The sequence below is a fragment of the Eschscholzia californica genome, unplaced genomic scaffold (genome assembly GCF_041429995.1).
Source record: "Eschscholzia californica isolate CP2 unplaced genomic scaffold, dmEscCali1.0.p SCAF_2, whole genome shotgun sequence".
NCBI classification, from domain to species: domain Eukaryota; kingdom Viridiplantae; phylum Streptophyta; class Magnoliopsida; order Ranunculales; family Papaveraceae; genus Eschscholzia; species Eschscholzia californica.
Window position 1 is genome coordinate 34545287 of NW_028238309.1, and position 21712 is coordinate 34566998.

A 21712-nucleotide genomic window follows, 5' to 3' on the forward strand; every position below is an offset into this window, starting at 1 on the left:
CTTAGTCAATCTTTCCCCTTGGTGCAAAGAGCATTTTTCGGGTGCTTTTAGCCGCTCCCTTTATATATTTGTACTTGTTTGCGTAGAACACTAAGTGGTGTTAGTAATCTCCTTGTTAAATATGGCAAAAATCTCCACAATAGTGGACTCTTCATATGACCTTCTCCTCCTTTAATGTTATCCTTAATATTGCATAATATAATAACGAGGCTGCAGGATTGAGGACTAAAGATAATATTTAGAGGTTAGAGCATCTCCACCTGGACACTCAATCTCTAACATTTAGAGTGCCACATATGATTTTTTAGAGTTTTTGTTAAAAAATCATTTCCAATGGAACACTTTGTTAAATACTCTATTATGAGGTTCACACATTTATTATAGAGTGTCTAGAGAGAGAAACTCTAAAACTAGAGTGCCCTTTTGAGACTCTCTAAGTGTCACTTTAAATTTAAACCAATAGAAACCTTTTCTTTTCAACTACTTTTTCCCTATTCAATTTAAGAGTGACATGTGTATCAAGTAGAGAGATTTTAGAGATCTCCATTGGAGACAAAAAAAATTTAAAGTGTCTCTACATTGACACTTAGGAAAGAGAATCTTTATTTGACGCTTAACAACTAGACTTTTAGAGTGTTTGTTAGATCACCCATTGATACATCATGAAGATGTAATTAAAGCCCAACCTAAAGCCCGACAAATTATTACGTTATTTATAGCCTAAATTACAAAGAACAAATCTTGATAACAAACTGCTTCCACCGAAACTCGATTTCACGACCTCATGGACTTAAGAGGGGTGTCCACCTACTGCACCAAAGACTGGTGGACAGCAGTTTGGTTAATTTCAAAAGGCGCTAATTGAATAGGGTACCCATATGGGGCGCTTACATAACAACCCTGTCTTTAATTATACGTCACTTGCCAACCAGCAGAAGGCGAAGCGTGTATACCCTCAATACCACAAGCCCAAAGTTCTTCTCAACTTTCTCTCTCTAAAAAAACTGTTTCACAGACTTAGGCAGCAAGGACACATTTTTTGCACTCCCTTTCTTCTTCTTCTTCATCCCTCTACTCTCTCTCTAGAATTAATTTTTCTCTGTTAACACATTTTTACGAGTTCCCGCCTTAACTTCCTTCTTCATCTCTCTCTCTCTCTTAAATTTCTTACTGGTTTTCGAAGGATGTATCTTAGGACATCTTTAAGAAATTTGAGTTCTAAACGGAAAATCCTTTGGATAACAACTCCTTATAATTCTTATTTCAATAAAAGTGTTCGGGTGATCTCTTCTCCAAGTTCTCTCATTCCCAAGGTATGTTGAGATTCTAATGAAAATATTTTGTTTAATCTATTTTAATTTGGATTTAATTGACTTTAGTGATAATTTTATAGTTTGTTTTTTTTTGTTGAATAGAGTTACTATGTGTGATCTAGGGTTTTTATGTATTTTGTGTCTTGTTAAACTACTTGAGATTGCCTAATGGGATTTATTGATTATATTCCCGTTCTCTGTTGGTATTGATTGATTTTGTCACTGATTGAATATTAGGTCATACTTTGTGGGACAAGGTAATTCAGTACAAATTGGAACCATTAGTCCTAAAATAAAAAATGTCAATTAGTTCTCCTTTAAATGACACTGCTTCATAAGTCTAATCAAGTGAAGATCAAGAAGTTTCTAAGTGGGGTAATTAGATTAAGCTGAAAGCGTAGTTTGGGTTTACTTGATTTTTAATGATATTTTCAAACTGTATATCATTCTTCATAAAAACCAAACACTCACCAAGTTGTTCGTAATTTCTAATGATATGTCAAAATTATAAATGCCCATCCAATCATGTTTACTGTTAAAACTTTAACCAACCTTCAAGGAGATTATGAGGTATAGTTATGAAGTTAATTTTTGTTCAGTACTTGTTACTGTTATCATAAATGTTATTCTCTAGTTCCTCTATTTGCAAGTTATCTGTAATTAAAGGCTTGTTTGAGCAATATGAAAATACAAATTATTACAAAAACTTTGTCCACCAAAACTTGAAGTTCAACTCAAAAAAAAAAAAATATGTGGAGAATTAGGGATCTAATTAAAAACAGAATCACTATCACCACTCCCACTGCTGGTGAATATGCTTACTATCAACCTGCAGCTTTGCCACTCAATCGTGGTTCTAGGACCTCTAGACCTATATTACATGCCTACCTAGAATTACTACTAAAAGAATATATTGAAGATCGTAGTTGTGGGTTCTCCATAATAATTTTGACCCATTATTTTCTTCAATTTAGTTCTTAATACAAGATCATTCAACATTAGGTGAAAAGAAAAAAGCAACTCAGGTTTTAAATTACCTCCTTTTGCATTGTAACTAGAGTATTATTGTCGTTCTCCTTCTTGTCGCGTGTAAGTATTGATTTTCGTAATATAGTTAATACAGTTTCTCTGAATGGGTAGGTTTTTGGTGGCACAGAAACTTCTCTTGGGAATTCGCGTGCTTTCCATGGTTTTAGGTTTGGAACTCAACAAGATGGGAGTTCTATGATTGAGGTTCGCTGTACTCATTCCTTTTGATTTTATTTTTTGATTTCAATACATTTTGTCAAAATATGAAAGCTTTATTGCTTGCTAAGTTTGTTTGTCTTATTGTACAAAAAAGTAAGCCTGAATTGAATTTGATACTCCTGCTTTTTCTAACAGCTAGTCTTTTAGTATCTTCCCAAGAAATTCTTCGAGTATATACAAATACAATATGACGAGCTTACACATAAATGTACAAGTTAGTGAAATAAATAAAAGCAAGGCAGTAAAAAGGGAGAAAAAATACTAACTATGATCCTTCAGCCTCACAAGTAGAACACCATTCTAAACGTATAAGCTTATTGTTAGAAATGAAATAACTTATGTAAGTTGTAACCTTCATGAGAATCAGACTTGCTTCAATTATTTGTACCAATGGAAGTACTTTATCCGTGGTAGAATTTGAAGTGCTTATATAGAAGTGTTTCTGATTTTTGTAAAAAAAATCGTTCCTGCTCAATATTTGGCTATTTCTTTTTTTAGTATTCAAATCTCGTCAAGTTGTTTGATCTAGGGTTTAGGAAGTCTGATGCCAAACACCGTTACCCCATGAAAGCAAAGAAAGTATAACAAGAAAAAAAAGTGGAAAGGTTACTTGAAAGCAAGGAATGAAACTTCGGTTTCGGTGGAAATTTTGGTTGGTCCAAAAGTGAAAATGTTTCGTGGAAACGTTTCGGTTAGTGTGGAAACATTAGAAGTCTACGGAAATGATAGAAATATTATGAAATTATTTATAACAATATTATTAAACTAAAACAAACTTTCAAAGTATACTTCCTCTCTAACACAAACTTGGATGTAGAACGTGAGCATAATACCAATGTTTTAAAAAGTGTTCCAAGGCGTACGCCTCGAGGTGCGCGTCGACGCGAGGTGGTCACCTGACGCCTCAAGGTGTATCCATTTGAACTCAAGAATACCTGTTAATTTCGAGTTGTTGGACAGCATAAAAACATTAGTATTTTTCTATTGAACACCTAAGACTTTAATTATGGTAGTAAAGTAGAAAAACTACGTTATGTTTTTATACAATTGATGTCATTTTCCTTATGAAAAGAAATAGTTTACGCTTTTTATGAATCGAGGCATACGCCTCGAGGCGCCGCCTTTCCTTGTGAGCGTAAACCACCTTGAGGCGTAAAGGCGTATTTGCATAATACAACAGTTTGAACACTAGGATGCGAACCTGGGAACGTGGAAACTAAAGTGATATATTTCACGACAAAAATTCATTTTATAAATGATTTTTTTAATCAGCTTTTGAAATCCCTTACGTAATGGATCCTGAGAGAGATGCATGCATGATGTATGTATCATGTTCAGTCTATGTTAGAATGTATCCGCAACAAAAATATGTGGGGTGTGGACAATCCTCTCCTTTAGAATAGCCAGACTTCAATCTTTCAAAAGAATAGCCAGACTTCATGTGTCAGGCCTTCTGCCTTATCTGCATCAACGGTCAGTGTACTAAGGACCGACATCAGCCGGACTATAACTTAGTCACTGAATGATGAATACGTAGAGAATAACTGTTGATCCATTTTTCACATACTCAAGCTCTGGGAGCATAGTATCCTCTTAATAAATGAAATACGCTGGAAGAAACAGACTAGGGGTTCTTCTTACAGGAACCTAAACATCTGAATGCATCGACCAGACGGGAGAAAAAAAGAAAAGATATCTGGAATTTGACACCAGCAGCCATCACATGGTGCATATGGAAAGATAGGAACAGCAATATTTTAAAGGAAATATACACGAGCAGAATTTTGTTGCTGAGGCTGAAGGTCTTCTATTTCAGTAGAGCATCCTGAAATGGGCGAAACTGCGAAAACAATATCTGTTTATAATTTTGTGTTTCATCGGGAGGCCGTTATGTCATAACATAAAAACATAACTTGCTAATAGCTTATTTTTCTATACAGTTACCTTTTAATGTATTAATTCAAAATAAAAGAAACAACTGAGAATTATGCTGGAATAGCATGGAACTTATGCAATCAAACATTTCAGCGTTTTCCTGCTCAGTTTTATTAGTCTTTTTTGTATTCCTTTGTCAGTCTTATGAATCATTCATTATTGTGACTGCTCCATGTAAATGTCACTCAAATAGATCAATTATTGATAAATTTGTTTACTTCAAAAGTGATGACATATAGTTAAATGGTCAAAGTGATGACATAGAAAGTTCGTTCTCTCACTCTCTATGAAATAAAAATATCAATATTACATCTTACAGGAGCCGCTGGACCCTTTCTCCCTTGTTGCTGATGAACTCTCGCTCATAGGTAACAGGTTAAGGGCAATGGTTGTAGCTGAGGTACCTACTTTAATTTTGTTTCTTCGTTCTTGATCTTTGAATTTGATTTCTATGATTAAAATTAAGCTTGAATTCTTAGGTTCCTAAGCTCGCCTCGGCTGCAGAATACTTCTTTAAGATGGGGGTAGAAGGCAAGAGGTTTCGTCCCACGGTATGAACTGAAGAATATTAGTTGTAGACCTATCTAAGCTATTTGAAGTTATTCTTACCAAGGTCTGCGTGTTGAATGGAAATATTGGGACTCTAGTATATCTGAATCAATTTATTCCAGTAAACAGGTCCTGTGTGAAAGCGAAAAATCACGTTAATGCTTATATAAGTTCTACTAGCATCAGGTTGTGGCTTGTGATTACGTATTCTCATTTTCTTTTGCAAAACCTGTACTTTGTACAGATAAACTATACTGGGGAAAAATTAGTGCATTTTCTTGAACAATTAGATATGCTAGTGTATTTGGATTGTGGCGTGTTCGATGACTCCTTGTTGACTTGACTACTACACAAAAAAAGGAAATAAGTTCACAGTTGAAAGTGAAAAAGTATTGATTTCTTAATATGTGAGAAATGTGTAATATGAGCCTTTCAAGGGCACGTCACACATCAGGACCGTCGACATAGCATGTGTCATGGGACAACTTATGGTGGTTATACTTGTACGATCATCAACTGATTATAAGAATGTGACGATTGAATGGTCAGGTATCGGATTAATCCTAGGAGAAGAATTGGGAATAAAACATCATGGTTTTATCATACAGTTTCAAGATAATATATATGCACTTACATAAGAAAAAAGCTAATTGTAGTTGCGAAGTTAGAGTTTCACTTGAGGGTTTGCAAAACGAATTTAAATTATTGAGAACTAGAATGAACGAATTGTAGTAGAAAAAGGAGCCACATCCATTAGTGAATCTTTAAAGAAATGTACAAGTACGAATTGCATTTCCCTTACTTGAAGACTATAACTAGTCTGTTTTTGCATGTTTTTCCTTTTATAAGATATTGCATATGTACGTTTTTGCAGGTTTTGTTGTTGATGGCTTCGGCATTGAACATTAGACTATCTGAATCAATTCCGACTGCTGTGACTGCTTACTCATCCGACGAAGTGCGCACAAGACAGCAGTCTATTGCTGAGATCACTGAGATGATCCATGTGAGTTCTCCGAGTGGTGCATCTTTTTAAATCTTGAGCTGGGTCTAATTGACACGGAGAAACAACTACTAAAGTCTAAAGTCTCTAATCTAAATGCAATGCTTTATTTAACTGATGAAATGGGGCATTTGCTTGAGTGTGACTTTTGTATGTGCAGTAGTGCAATGTCTCGATATTAAGTTTAAGCCAAACCCTCGTGCTATTAAAGCTTTTAATGCAAGGACAATGACTGCTAACCCTTATTTGGTGATATTCATTTAACTGTAAAAGATTTTCTTGTTTCTGATGCTTACGATGTTGCTAATCGTAAGTTCTAAATATGTAACTGTTGGGATCTTGTATGCAGGTTTATGGAACTGTATATTAGATTCTTGTGTATCTCATTTCTTTTTTTGACAAATTATTTTCCTTTACTAGGTGGCTAGCCTTCTTCATGATGATGTCTTAGATGATGCAGATACAAGGCGTGGTATTCGTTCACTAAATTTTGTGATGGGTAATAAGGTTGGTTCCATATTTTCTCTTTTATTCCCCATTTTTCCCCATTAGTTAGGAACTTAGGATTAATTATATGCTCTTCGTTTTCCCTGGATCCTCTATTCCATTTTTTATAGCATCTTTATTTATCATTAATGCTTGGTAGTTCTACTGCGAAGGTACATTAGACATTGACACATTGTACTTGTTGACTGCATCGTCGTCTACTTAGTCCAAATCCAACTTAATCAGATGAATGTAATATTCAAAAATGTTGAAATCTTCATCTCATCTGTCTTGAGTTACTGTACAGGACAATAAAAGTGGCTCACTGGAACTTGTCCCTCTGAGCCAAAATTTGGTGCAATCAAAAGTTTCAGTTAAATTAGAAGCAACAACTCTTTAAATTGAGGAAATTTGAATGAGTTAGATCCTAACTTCCTAAGCCAAACTATACCTACATATAATTCTCAAACTTGTTTGTTAGTCAATCTTCTGTCTGGTAAGACCCACAAGGAGAAATGGCTTTTCGAAGATAAGAGCTTGACGGGTTTCCTGACTTCTTTTTTGAAACTTTAAATTGATATTATAAAAAATGGAATTTTGTACAAAATGAGAGGGAACAAGATACAAAAACTGAGCACGAGGGCACTAGGTACTAGTAGTCTATATGTTACATCATAATGGTCTCCCAGTTAGTAACTAAATCTAGGTACATTTTGTCCTTTGCCCATCGGCCCCATCCTATGTTTGTGCTCCTATGAAACAATTGTGCCAGGATGTCCTCCACTTCGAGTAAGCTATTCGGTTAGAGTCCTTCAAACCGAATAGCTGATGGGTTGTAGTCCAGGATGGGTTTCCTGACTCTTTTAGAGGCCATTCAAGTTGGATTGCCATGTGTTACTGAAGTACGGGTTTTGGACTTCGGAGGCTTCTGAATTTCTTCAACTCGTGGAAGGAAACAGAGTCTGATGATAGATAAAGCTCGATCACTCATATATATTTTTTTCAAGACAGATCCATGTCTGGTTCTTTGTCACCCCCCACCCCCACCACTACATGTAACGTAAAATATTGGGTGAACCGAGAATGGTGCTTGAATAGTGTTCCATTAAATGAACAAAGCTTAACATTCGGATATTAAGATGTTCCTCTTTGTTGGTAGTTTTTCCAAAAATCCTTCCTTACGAGGTTTCCTAAACATTTGGTTTGTGACTATGACGAAGGTTTGGAAGAAATCAACCACATACCCCTTCTTTATTAGCAATTACACTGTTGTACAGTCTATTCCATATGTCTCTGGTGTTGGTGTGTTCTCTTGTTATTTATTCAGAATGCTCTTTGGTATCGCTGGTGTCATCAATCTTGGAATGCATCATGTATTGGGGAATTTAGTCCTTGTTAATTTAAACAGTGGTAAAATTAATTTGGCCTGAAATTAGTTGTATATATGATGCAGCTCTCTGTGCTAGCAGGAGATTTTCTTCTTTCCCGAGCATGTGTAGCGCTTGCTTCTCTAAAGAATACCGAGGTAGGTATTTATCTAACATAAAGTTTTTATGTTCAATAATATTCTAGCCATGATCACTTCTAGAGTAACAGTGTTTTTCAACAATCTATCTAAGGCTATCGAAATAAACCTGTTACATTATCAGTGTTATTGGACTTTCTTTTCTTCCATCTAGTGACTGTCTTGTTCTAAATTGGAAACTAGACTTTCTTTTCTTCCATGTAGTTACTGTGTCTTGTTCTAAATTGGAAAACTAATATGTGGGATCCTGAAGATCATGTTATGATCTTTATAGTTTGAACTCCAGAGAACTCTGAAGAGTAGGTGTTAGATTTCATTATGCAAAAAGCCATAAAGGACTTCATGAAGACCTCGTAAAGGAATTAAAAGATTTGTAAATACCAGAAATTTTAAAGAAGATAGGTTCAAAAGACAGGTTTTTTTTACAATAGTAGACATTAATACATGGAGGTGATATTGATGAGCCGGGTAGCTCCTCTTCTATCCAGTCACTGACTCATTTGTTGGAACGTCCAGTACCATGAGAGTGCACCCTTTGCTAGAGAAAGGAGCAACCGATGCGGTTTTTCAAACCCTCAACCTTTCTCTCGAGATATCAAATTTGCTAATCTTGGTTTCCACGATTGTTGTCAATTTGTTTTATGAGTCATTGTTGATGTGAATTTGCAGGTGGTCACCTTACTTGCAACTGTTGTTGAGCATCTTGTGACTGGTGAAACAATGCAAATGACAAGTACATCAGAACACCGCTGTAGGTGATGTTCTTCCCCATGCTACTATAGTGATTCTTCTCATGCTGCAGTTTAACTAGTTTCTTGCATTAAGAGATCAAAAATTTCATGTGAATATGTGATCCTACAAAGTAGGTGTTTCAGAAGCTCATGCTCTCCCCTGATCATCTTTTCTCGTTTTTGCTACTTCCAAGCTTCTGTTGTATGAAAGACTACATTTGACTCTGAACAAAATATTACCTTCCGTCGGAACCCTCAGTTAAGAGTAACAGAACCATTAAAGGATTACCACAATATTACCTACAAAAATATTTGGACTATCTTCCTTTGTTTCATAATTTCATGCCAGAGAATGTGGCAGATACAAGTATATCACTGAAATGTTTTATCCCAGTGATAGGTGAGGCAGATTGAATAAATGATGTATTTTACTCCACGGAACTGGACCATTTAACATGGAAATCTATTATTTGATTGCAGCATGGAACAATATATGCAAAAGACTTACTACAAGACAGCATCATTGATTGCCAACAGCTGCAAGGCGATCGCTCTTCTGGCAGGCCAGGCCACTGACATTGCAATGTTGGCATATGATTATGGCCGAAATCTGGTACTTCTAGTGATCGTTGAGTTCATATCTCTGCTACATATATATAAACACACACACATATATATAAGATCATATGTCTGCTACGTATATATATATATATATATATATATATATATATATTACACGATCATATGTCTGCTACATATATATATGCTTGATCTTACACAGTTTTTGTTGCATGGGTTGTTGATGGATATTGGTTTGTGTGAGTTCCAGTCAGAAAGATTCAGCCTTCCGTTTACAACCTTCACGTCTTTCTGAAAGTAACCTTTTTTTTGTTTGAAAACAAGAAAGAATTCATGTATGAATAACCTGAAACTTCTAAGTATTTAAAGGTCGATTTTCAATCGATTATAGAATGTCTGTATCATTATGAATTTGTAGATACCTATTAATCCAGTAGGCAGTAGGTGGCTTCGCCACGTGAGTAACTGAAACCTACAAGCACATGTTTTATGTGTATATGCATGAGGAAAACAAGATGTCCGAACAATCAACTGAGTGTTGCACACTTGCACCCACAAAGTATTTCTTCCATTACATGATATTTTTTTTATGTAGACTCTTTTCATCTAATTAAGTTTCATCATCATTTCCAGGGATTGGCTTATCAATTGATCGATGATATACTTGATTTCACAGGGACATCATCTTCCCTTGGAAAAGGTTCTTTATCCGACATCCGCCATGTAATCCCCTCTCTCCACTATGTGTTTGTCTTTTTGGTCTGAACTTACCCTAAGATCTGTGCTCTTGTACTTGTCAATCATGAGTAGAATCCAGCTACAATAATTTTATGGCTGGAGCCATCTACATGAACCGCAACCAGATTTTCTGTAAACCTCATAATTACTTTTCTAGATTTCGAAACTAAATCTACTTGGCTGAGTTCTTGAACTCATGTTTTGCTGTGACGAAAAAAGCCGCGATGGGAACACAAACTTAGACGCATATACTTTTTATTTTTACATCTTTTTTTACTTCTAAATATTATTAGTATTCTGGAAAACCCTTTGTAGTTACTTATACAGAAAATACGTTAGGCTAGAGTAATATTTTATGATCTCGTTTTATATCAACGACAGTGATCACTGGTATCTGACATGAGTATTGAATAACATTCACTTCAAAAAACACAAAAATGTCTTAAAAGAAGCATCCCTGTTGCATTGCTTATTTCAAATACATGGATGATGAGGATGAAATAGTGAACTATGGCGACAAACAACTAACGTGAGTTTGCTGATTCGTTTAGGGGATTATAACGGCTCCAATATTGTTTGCTATCGAAGAGTTCCCTGAGTTACAGTCAATAATTGATCAAGGATTCAGTGAACAAGAAAACGTGGATCTCGTAAGTTATCCTTGTCTGTTTTTAATGAAATGCCTGATAGATAAAATGCGTTTGAAGTATCATGTTATAAAGGGAACTGAATTTATAAATCTTCATATCTTTATTTCTATGGTTAAGCTTTATCTGGTTATCCATTACTCGTTTACTCTCTGAATCAATGAGTTTTATCGTTACGCGTCTTCTCTTAAAATGACCCCTTTTGAGTCTTTTTTTTGGATCGTGGTGGTAGGCTCTTGAATACCTTGGGAAGAGCCAGGGATTAAGAAGGGCGAAGGAGCTAGCAATTGAGCACGCTAAACTTGCTGCATCAGCCATTAATGCACTTCCTCAAAGTGATGATGAGAATGTGAGAATATCAAGGCGGGCTCTAGTCGATCTCACTCATATCGTCATTACGAGAACGAAATAGAGTGATAGATATCTCCCTTTCATTCTCAAGTTAGAAGAGAAGTATGTCAAATAGTATATTTCATGATCCTTTTGTGGTAAGGACGTCCTCTGTTCTTAGTAAGGTTCTTTTAGTTATTTTTCTCTTTCAAATAATTATGTGGAACTCAATTTTCCCATATAACTCGCAAGGTTTGTTGGTCTCCAGGTTCTTGTGCCTCGTGTTTTTGTTTGTATGCCAAAATACTGAAGGTGTCGATCCAGTCTGACTTTTGCCGTCCCATAGAATCAAAAGAATATTTCAATGTGTGCTGCGATAGGAAAGAAGATAGGTAGCAGAAAGTAATATTTTGATGTCCTTTGAGGTCTAAAAATTGTATTATTTTGTTTTCTTAACAAACTTGCTGGTCAGTTATTCAACCCATTCTATTTCTGATGTGGTAAGGATGTTATAGAATAGGTTGTTATATCATTTCAACTTTTAACGTTGTTTTAGTCTATTAATAAAACAACTCAGTCAGTAAAGATTAGATCATTTTGACAAATTTTTAAATTCTTTTCGAGTAATAATACCGACAGTAAAAAGGATAATTTAGATTTTTATTCTTCACAATTTTAGTTGATAGGAAAAATGGGAGGTAGGTTAAACCTAATTTCCGTAGTCACTTTAAATCGTCCTCATCTTATTTACTGGCGTTAGTCTGCCCCGTCTTACGGACAAAACCCAGTGGTGATAAAGTGAGACTTGTCAAAGTTATGATTGGCTCTTCTTTTGGTGGCATTCAAAATGGTCGTGGAAACAAATATAAAGTTTCTTATGTTCTGTGGGGACGAACATTTAGGAGTAGACTCGTCACCCACAAGCTTTGCTGCCACGTTTACCACATTCATCTGTCATGAGGTTGTCGTTTGAGGTTCCTCACCTTCGCCCAGGAACCATGAGGATGGGGTATTTCTTAAACTCCATGTTGGACAAAAGGTTTTAGGCAATTCTGGCAGTGTAGTCTCAGGTGTTACGACGTGATGCTCCCTTGTGAAGAGGAAAAGATATCATTTTTTTTTCTTGCGAAAACACGGGCATATTCGAACGCCCAGAATCTATATAATAAGGAGGGTATCTTTTCCCCTCCTCCCAATGGCTATGATTTGTCTTGTCCGACTTATAAAAGATGGTTGTTAAAGTTTAGAGTTAATTCCTATTTGACCCCCTACTTTGTGACTAGCTTCCTTTATGACCTCCTATTTTCTGTAAATTCAAATTTGTTCCCCTATTTTCATGTAAATGTCATAACTACCCCTCTCATTAATATATTTTTAAAATTAATTTAATTAGTAAATATCTCTCTCCACCTCACTTCCACCTCACGTCCCTCTCACTACACATGTCTCTCCACCTCATCTCTCTCTCTCTCTCTCCACCTCTATAAATAAATCTCTACCTCTCTCATTTCTCTCTAGACTTGAACAACCCTCTCATTCCCATTCTGTATCCATCTGTCTCTACTCCTTTCTATCTCTTTTCCATACCTTCTTCTTCCCTCTTTTAGTATTAGTAGTAGTAGCTAGCCTTCTTTTTACTACTCCTTCCTTTTCTTATTAATACTACTACTACTACTTCCTCTCTACCACTATTATTCTTCCATTAATAGTCTTCTCCTTCTTTCTTCTATATTCTTCTATCATCTTTACCCCCTCCATCTCTTCTTTCTAACTTCTTTCTACATCTAATTTTTTCCTTCTCCTTCTTTTTCTTATTCGGGTGGCAATAAAATAGTTATTACTTGGAATTCTTGGAGTAAAATTCTTGAGCACAAATGGAGCAAATCTTGGACAAAATGGAGATACATGAGTATATGGATTTTGAAGATTCTTGGTGATTTATTTCCATTAATTTATTAGTATTTTCATTTATTTTACAGTATCAATGAATGCTACTCTAGATTCCATGTATAGTTAACTTGGCAATCTAAGGTTGTAGATGAAACCCATTTTGGATCTTTGTAATACTTGTTTTTTATTAATTAAATCCCTTGATGTGCTTTAATGTCTATTGATTGTTTATCTATATGGATTGGATTTTCTTTCCATTACTCATGCCTCATAATTAGGTATTTCATACTTTCGTTAAGTTGTTAGATGGAGTATGCTTTTTAGATGATGAATAATAGTTAAGCGATCTGAATCTCTATAAGAAAGACAATTAGAATTAGTAATTATAAAATTGTTTTATCCAGAACATCATCCGGAATCCAAATAGTTCATTATATTGGATCCCGAGTAAATACAAAAGAGATTTAAGTAATGAAGTGCTTGTTTTATAAAGTGAAATTATGCGGTGGATTTTATAACCTTAAATATCTTCTCACCTCTCTCTTAGATAGTTTAGTTAGTTTTATTTGTTTTCTTATTTCTTACAAATCAATCATCAAATTTATGAAGTGGGGTGTGTGTGTGTTTGTCTAAGTAGTTATTGACATCTCTATTATTGGGTCAAACTCGCCTTTAATATCCGAAGTTGCCTACCTATCCCTTGGGACGATTCACGAATTTACTAACTTACTATAACTTGACCCCGTATACTTGCGGGAATAGACCAAAATACCGTTCATGCATCTTTTCTCTCATTTTTAACCATTTTCACACCTAACTCTGCAAAACACACCTAATCAAGAAAACTAACTATTTTATTATAATAAAGACTCGAAACGAACTAACTCGACTAAATTAAACGACTCAGATGGGACATTTTCATGACCCATCATGGAGCACAACGAAGAAGAAAACCAATTCGCTAGCAAAACCCTTTGTTTTTCCCTCATAGTCTTCAGTTTCTCTCACTGGACCTTCAATTTTCCACTCAAGAACCTCTCCCACTCCAACTATCGTGTAAAGCAACAGGGAAAAGAAAATACAAGAGTTAGGAAGGTTTTAAAGAGTTATAAGGGTGCTGCTATTTGCACCCTCGTTTTTGCTAACAACACCCCTAGTGAGGGTGCTGCAATATGTCCATGAATATGTAAATTTAGAAGGGGGCGGTAATTATAAGGCCCAAAATGGGGAAGTTAAAGATAATCAGGCCCAATCCGAAATAATAATGAGAAAAAAACTCACTTTGTAAAAGTACCACATTACCCTCATTTTCATAAATAAGTGACAATACTATCCTGACTCTTTTTTTCCTCCCAAATTTCCCGCCCAAAATTTTGAGCAATCACATCTAGTCAGATTGGGTTATTAACCCAAGACTCAAACCCTTTACTCTTAACCCAAAAAAAATCTTTCATATTCTCACACACTCTCTCTCTCTAAAAGACCCATCTTCTCTCTCTCTGCAAATCGATTTTAAGATCAAATCTCCATCTTTTCTCTCAAAAACCTTTTGATATTCTCATTATGTCTTTACAAAAACCAGAAACAAGAAAAATCTTTCTCCCTCTACAAATCGTTGAAGAAGCTTAAAGCTCCTTCTTCCCTCCCAAAATTTCGAGTGAAACACAGAGCATTGCTCTCTACTTTCTCTGAACCGGCTTAAATCTTATACTTCTCTCTCTAAATTTCTCGGCTCATACTCTTTATTTCGCAAGATTTGTTAGCATCAGTTTGGATCCCTCAAACAAAATCTAGAATTGAAACGACTTCAAACAAGCATCGATTTCTAGAAAGAGAAGTGGATTATGTCAGGTTTTTCACAAGATCTGTAGCATTAGTTTGATAAGAAGTGGATTATGTCAGGTTTTTAGAAAGAGAAAAACTATTAGGGTTTTTTTAGGATTTTTTTTTTGAGGAACTTAGGGTTTTTTGTCAAAAGGTGCAATCTGTTGAAGATTATTAGGGTTTTCTTTGAGAAAAAATCTTGGGTTTTTGGGATGAAATACTTTTTAACATCTAGCATTTCATTCATAAGTTTAGAATATTTTTTTAAATGTGTGAACCTTTAAGTTTTTTATATGTAAACATCTATATATGTGTGAACCTATAAGTTTCTTATATGTTGAAACATCAACATGAGGTGTTTGTATATATTCAGTTGCAATATTTATAAATCTTTATGTCTACGACATATAGTTAAATGTTCATTTCTTGTATGTTTCTGTTTGTTTAGGGGGGGGGGGGGGGGGTAGTGGATAGGGATTTAGAAGGACATTCGTGGACAAAATGTCTCGTAGACATTTCGAGACATTTTTAGATATTTCGAGACATTTGTCTGTAGACAAAATATCTTTATAGACATTTCAAGACATTTGATTCATGGACAAAATGTCTTTATGGACATTTCAAGACATTTGGTTTATAGACAAAATGTTTTAGAGACATTTCAACATATTGAATCCAGGGACAAAATGTGTAGTGGATATTATTATTGTTACTTTATTATTATTATTATTATTATTATTATTATTATTATTATTATTATTATTATTATTATTATTATTATTATCTCATCATGGATGACAATTGGTAGGCATTTATTGATTTAGTATTATCATTATTGTCTAACCATACAAAATAATATATCTGTACTCATATTTTAAAAATATATTTTTCGAGTTTTGTGGACATCTGTGGATATCTGAGGACATTTATGGACAATTGGTGGACATTTATTTATTTATTTTTATCATTATCGTTTAATCATATGAAATAATATATTTGTACCACTATTTCAAAAAAATAATTTTCGGCTTTCGTAGACATTCTTAGATATCTGTGGACATTGATCAACAATTGGTGGACATTCATTATTTTAATATTACCATAATCGTCTAATCATATGAAATAAAAAATAATTGTACCATTATTTCGAAAATATATTTTTCGACTTTGGTAGCCATCCGTAGATATCTGTGAACATTGATGGACAATTGGTAAATATGTATTATTTTATATAGTATACTAATATATTAATATAATAATATAATATAGTAATATGATAATAATATCATTATTACTATAATATAATATAATATAATATAATATAATATAATATAATATAATATAATATAATATAATATAATATAATATAATATAATATAATATAATATAATATAATATAATATAATATAATATAATATAATATAATATAATATAATATAATATAATATAATATAATATAATATAATATAATATAATATAATATAATATAATATAATATAATAATATAATAATATAATAATACAATAATATAGTAACATATAATAAGATAATAATAATATAACATTGTAATATAATAATAAGATAATATTATAAAATATAATAATAATAATACAATAATATAATAATATAATAATAATATAATATAGTAATAATATAATATAATAATAATACAATAATATAGTAACATATAATAAGATAATAATAATATAGTATAAGAATATAATAATAAGATAATATTATAATAATATAATAATAGTATAATATAGTAATGCCAATAATATCATTATTACTATTATAAATTATTTAATCTAATTTGATAATAATAATTATTTTTATCTTTCTTAATGAAATGTCCACAAGTGTCTTCCATATTTTGAGAGACATTTTCTCTCCAAAAGCTCTCCAAATTTACACTAAAATGTCCTCACATGCCTCCAAAACCAATTTGTCTTGAAATGTCCTTAATTTCGTGTCTCTAACGAATACCACAGACATTTCAGGACATTTGAAATGTCTCAAACGAATAACACGGACATTTTGAGACATTTTAAATGTCCCAAACCAATAACACAGACATTTGGGGACATTTTAAATGTCCCAAACCAATAACACAGACATTTGAGACATTTTAAATGTCCCAAACCAATAACACAGACATTTGGGGACATTTAAAATGTCCCCAACCAATAACACAAACTTTGAGGGACATTGCCATGTCCCTCCAAATCCCCAACCACTACCCCCCCCCCCCCCCCTTAATGTTTCTGAATGTAATGACAATTGGGTTTTTGTCTAGTGTAAGGACACAATTGTTGCTGTACGAGGGGAAAAAAGGTCGAGATTAAAGAGAAGGCAGTGGTTCAAGTGGGTAATCTCCACTTTTCTTAACTCTTCTCGACTTCACGCATAAACTTTTCGACTTTTTTTGGCTCTTCACTAAATTATGTTTTGTTTTGGGCATATTTTGCATGTGATATGGTGGAAAACATTTTCAGCACGGTTTCAAATATGTTGGCATATTTTGGTTGGTTTTAGTTGGTTCATATTTGTCTTAAGGTTCATAACTTTTCACAGATTTTATGTTTTTTTTCGTTGCATATTCTTCGTTGCATTCATCAAACTATGACTTGTTTTGAACATATTCTAGAATGTTACATTCTAGTTTTGCTTGTTAAGTTGGTGGAAAACATTTTTCAGCAATAATGAAAATATGTTTGCATAATTTTTATGGTTGTCAGTGAGTAAAATATTTGTTGTGAACATATTTTGAGATGTCTTTTGGAAAACACAATGGGACACATTTTTTCGAGATCTTAGACATAACTTATGTTGTATGAACATTTTTTAAAATATTTTACCATTTAGTTGTGGAACTTAAGGTGGATAATTTTTCACTACACTAATGTTTAACTGTTTGAATGTTTAAGGTCGATTTTCAATAAATTTATTTTAGACATTTTAAACAATGTTCTATTTTTCCATAATCAGTTGTTTGGTGGATAAATTATTTTCCAACAAATATCATAAATTTGTTTGCATATTTATGCGTGCTTTTAGTCATTCTATATATGATGTGAACATTTTAGTAAATGTTTAGAATTTTAATATAATTGTGTTTGCGTGTCAAAAATTGGTTGAAAAAGATTTCATTGCTTTCACAAATTAATATATGTTTGGAATAAATATTCAGGAAATTGGGCCGGAGGCCCAATTTCTTGTATTTTTTTGTTAAAAAGACAACCTATCTTTTTAACTAGCTAGGCCCCAAGTAAGTTATAAAAATAGGCTTGAAGGACATTTTTAAAGGCACCAACTTTTTAAGAGTCAAAAATACCCTTCATTCAATTAGAAATACCTAGTAATAATCTAACTAATAAATCAGGAACTTGAGTTTTTCTCATGAACGAACCAAGTTGGATTGTCGACGCCGATTAAAATTTCTAGGGTTTGAATCGATTTTGGCTATAAGATAGGTTGCTGTTTTTAGGTTTTGGTGATTTAATCTATTTGCTTGTTGTTTGAAGAGGCTTTTAAGGGGTTTGATTTAGTTTTTGGTTCTAAATTTTAGAGAGAGAAAGTTTTATATACTTTCAATGAAAGGAGAATTTGATAGTGTTTCAAGGTATAATCCAACTTCTTCATTGCTTTATTTTCATTGAGTTACGAATGATGGATGACAATTAGTTAGTTTTGATGTTTATGTTCAAACTTATTTGTTGGATTTATATGGAAGTTGTGAAAGTATAGTTGATGCAAGCAATGTGTTTGATAAAATGCTTGAAAGAGATGTTGTTGCTTGGAATGCAACGTTAGTTGGTTATACAAGACGTAGGTTGGTTGAAATAGCTATAAAGTTGTTAGATGAAATGCCTGTGAGAAATATTTTTTTCTTGGACAATCATGATTGGTATTTATGTTCAAATTGAGAATTTCATGAAAGCTTTGGAAGTTTTTCGAAGAAAAGTTAAATGATGGTGCTAGAGCTTATAAAATGACTATTATGAATTTGTACGGGTTTTAGCTAGTTTTTCGATACAACATTATACTAGACAAAATATAATAATTTGGAACAAATTTCATGTTAAATCAATTCAAAAACTAATTTGGAAACCATTTGCAAGGTTCTGCAAAGTGTTTGCAAGGTTCTGCAAAGTGTTTGCAAGGCTCTGCAAGGTGTTTGCAAGGCTCTGCAAGGTATTTGCAAAGCTCTGCAAGGCTCTGCAAGGCTCTGCAAGGTGTTCGCAAGGTTGTGCAAGGTATTTGCAAAAGTCATGCAAGGTGTTCGCAAGGCTCTGCAAAGTTTTTGCAAGGCTCTGCAAGGTGTTCGCAAGGCTCTGCAATTTGTTTGCAAGGCTATCCAAGGTGTTTGCAAAAACCATGCAAGGTGTTTGCAAGGCTCTGCAAGGTGTTTGCAAGGCTTTGCAAGGCATTGCAAGGTGTTTGCAAGGCAGTGCAAGGTGTTTGCAAGGTATTTTCTTAGACTAAGGTTAAGTTGGTCTTTTTACTGAAATTGAAAATTACATAATTGCCATCAGGGAGGTGAAGCCTAAAAAACTTTGATGAATCCTTTTTAACCAAAATCATAATTTCTTAGGGAGTTTTGGCCAAATTCCCCATAAATATTAGAATGTCGATGCCCTTTCTGATTGTGATGCTAACATAATTTTAAATGTCCTATGCAAAGGTGTGTCTACTGTGAACAATGAAAAAGGAAAGTCAGATGATAAGGAGATTGAAGTCGGAGAAAGAAATTATAAAAGAAATAAGGTGGGGAGTTGAAATCAAAAAAAGAAAGAAGTGACTCAGAGAAAAAGGACAGGAATGACATTCTTGATCCTTGAAGATAATAGGATTCAAAGGAGATTGGAGAACTTTGTAAACATTTTTGTTACAAATTTTTTGTTATTAATACTTGAAGTTTTGTTGTTTACTCATCTCATAATGGTTTCAGCATTATCGAAGTTCCACAAAACATTAAATAAAATGCTATGAGAAACATCGTTTTTGTATTCATATATTCAATTTCTTCCAAAAGTTGTAAATAATGATTATATACAACACATATCGGATTAATTCCGACAAATATCACATTGTTATAAGCAACATATAAATTGCTCTTTTGTTTTCTAGTTTGTAAGTAACAGAGAAACCCTATTTTAGAACAATTTTGTATTTACTTAAGCATAATCAAATATTTTATTACATTGAGCATACTACTAGTATTTTTAACTAAATGTTCACAACAAATAACAAATAACTTAGATCAATCACAAATATGCAAACAAATAATAACCAGTGTTGAAAACAACTTAAAATATGCAACCGAATAAGCCTCAATGTTGTGAAAAGTTAACAACATTAAGAGCCACCATGAAATACTGAACATTTTTAATTATGTTCACAACATCTTGAAAAATGTTAACAACAACTACGAATCAAGTTAGAGCTATCACAAATATGTAAAAAAATAATGATAAATGCTGATAAATATTTTTCAACAAACACCTCACCATGCAAAACTAGACTATGACATTTCTTAAAATGTTCACAACAAAACATAATTTACTTACAACAATGCAAAATATGCACTCGAATATCCATCAATGTTGTGAAAAATTATAAACATTAAAAGCCACCATGAAATACTAAAACATTTTAAAATATCTCGTTAGTACGATTTATACAACGAGCAAACTTAAAAATGTTTTATTTATATTTATAGATGTTACCACCAAAATCCAGATTTTGTCCCTTAAAAAAAATTGATTGATGTTTTAAACATTTTAAATTTGTTTTAGAAACCATGTTCATGCAACGAGCAAACTCGAAAATGTAATATTTATTTAGTCATTTTTATTGACATTTTCGATTTTGTTCGAAGATAACATCCATTTTTTTGTAAACAAAAAAAAAAAGAAAATAAAACAGAACACTATTATCGGACAAATCATATTGACAAATACAACACATCAAAATACTTCTGACACATCTCAGTTTGTTCAAAGAGAAATCAAATTTGCTCTTGTTTTTTTCGGTTTTGCAATAAACAATTGCTTGTTTTATTTTTTAAAATCTAAAAGGTATCGTCTTTCCGCAATATATGGCAGAGGGACTGGTAGGTTCCTTTCTTCATTCGGAAAAGGATGACATTTAAAAGAGCTTATGGGCTTATGGCAAAAGCATCTGCAAATTTCCTTACAACAAAATCCAACCTCTATAAACATGTAGTTACAGCAGAAATCCCACTCTAAGAATCCAAAACATTTTGAGTTTTGTTGACACAAAAACAATTATTTTCATTAATTTTCCAATCTTCGTTGAAGTTGTCAATTCTGCCTGTTTTCTTTGTGCAAGTTTCTTCTAGCCCGAGTTTAAAGTACATTTAATATGGACAACTTTTTTATCCCAAGGATGTTTTTCCTCTCTCCTTCAACCACCTCTATTTCCTTTTCATTTTTCCCTTTTCTTTCCGCTTTACGGCAGCAAATGGTTCCTTGCATAGGACAATTATAACATTGTTATCAGCTTCAGAAATTTCCCGAAAACATATTGTTGGAATATGTGTGTATCTAATACACCTAATTGTCTAGTGTTCTAAGAGGAATCTCAACATACATATATGTTAACACTAGATTACCAGGATCGATTATGCATGAGTTAATCAATGAACTAGAATAGGAAAAATACCTCTATCGCGTTTTTCCCACGAACCTTTCCAATCGCGTGTGAAGATCGAGAGCTCCAATTGTCGTTCCTCTACTTGAGACACCGAGTGTGTTGACTTGATCTCCCTTCCTTTCAGACTGCTAGGATTTAATAGAAGGTTGAGAAGAACTCTTCTTCTTGACTAGATTGATAGAACGGGAGCTTTTTTTCTATAATCCTCTCTCTCCACACCTTTTCTGTTCTCTAAT

General features: G+C 33.3%; 1 protein-coding gene across 6 annotated transcripts; it reads left to right on the forward strand.

Annotated features, from left to right (window-relative positions):
• Window positions 1-923: 923 nt before the first annotated feature.
• Window positions 924-11689, forward strand: GPS1 (geranyl diphosphate synthase 1). Of its 6 annotated transcripts, none has more exons than XR_015234054.1 (13): window positions 924-1313; window positions 2454-2546; window positions 4816-4896; window positions 4976-5047; window positions 5920-6051; window positions 6469-6555; window positions 7988-8059; window positions 8729-8814; window positions 9271-9418; window positions 10003-10092; window positions 10659-10757; window positions 10987-11242; window positions 11353-11689. XR_015234054.1 is itself a non-coding variant. In XM_086658361.1 (12 exons), exons 1-12 carry the CDS (start codon window positions 1185-1187, stop codon window positions 11164-11166), a joined length of 1269 nt encoding a protein of 422 aa, XP_086514487.1. In that variant the 5' UTR covers window positions 924-1184; the 3' UTR covers window positions 11167-11689. The 6 variants fall into 6 exon arrangements, 3 of the variants coding, with proteins under 3 accessions (XP_086514487.1, XP_086514488.1, XP_086514489.1); XR_015234055.1 differs by having other exon boundaries at window positions 9271-9403; XR_015234056.1 differs by having other exon boundaries at window positions 2470-2546.
• Window positions 11690-21712: the final 10023 nt, after the last annotated feature.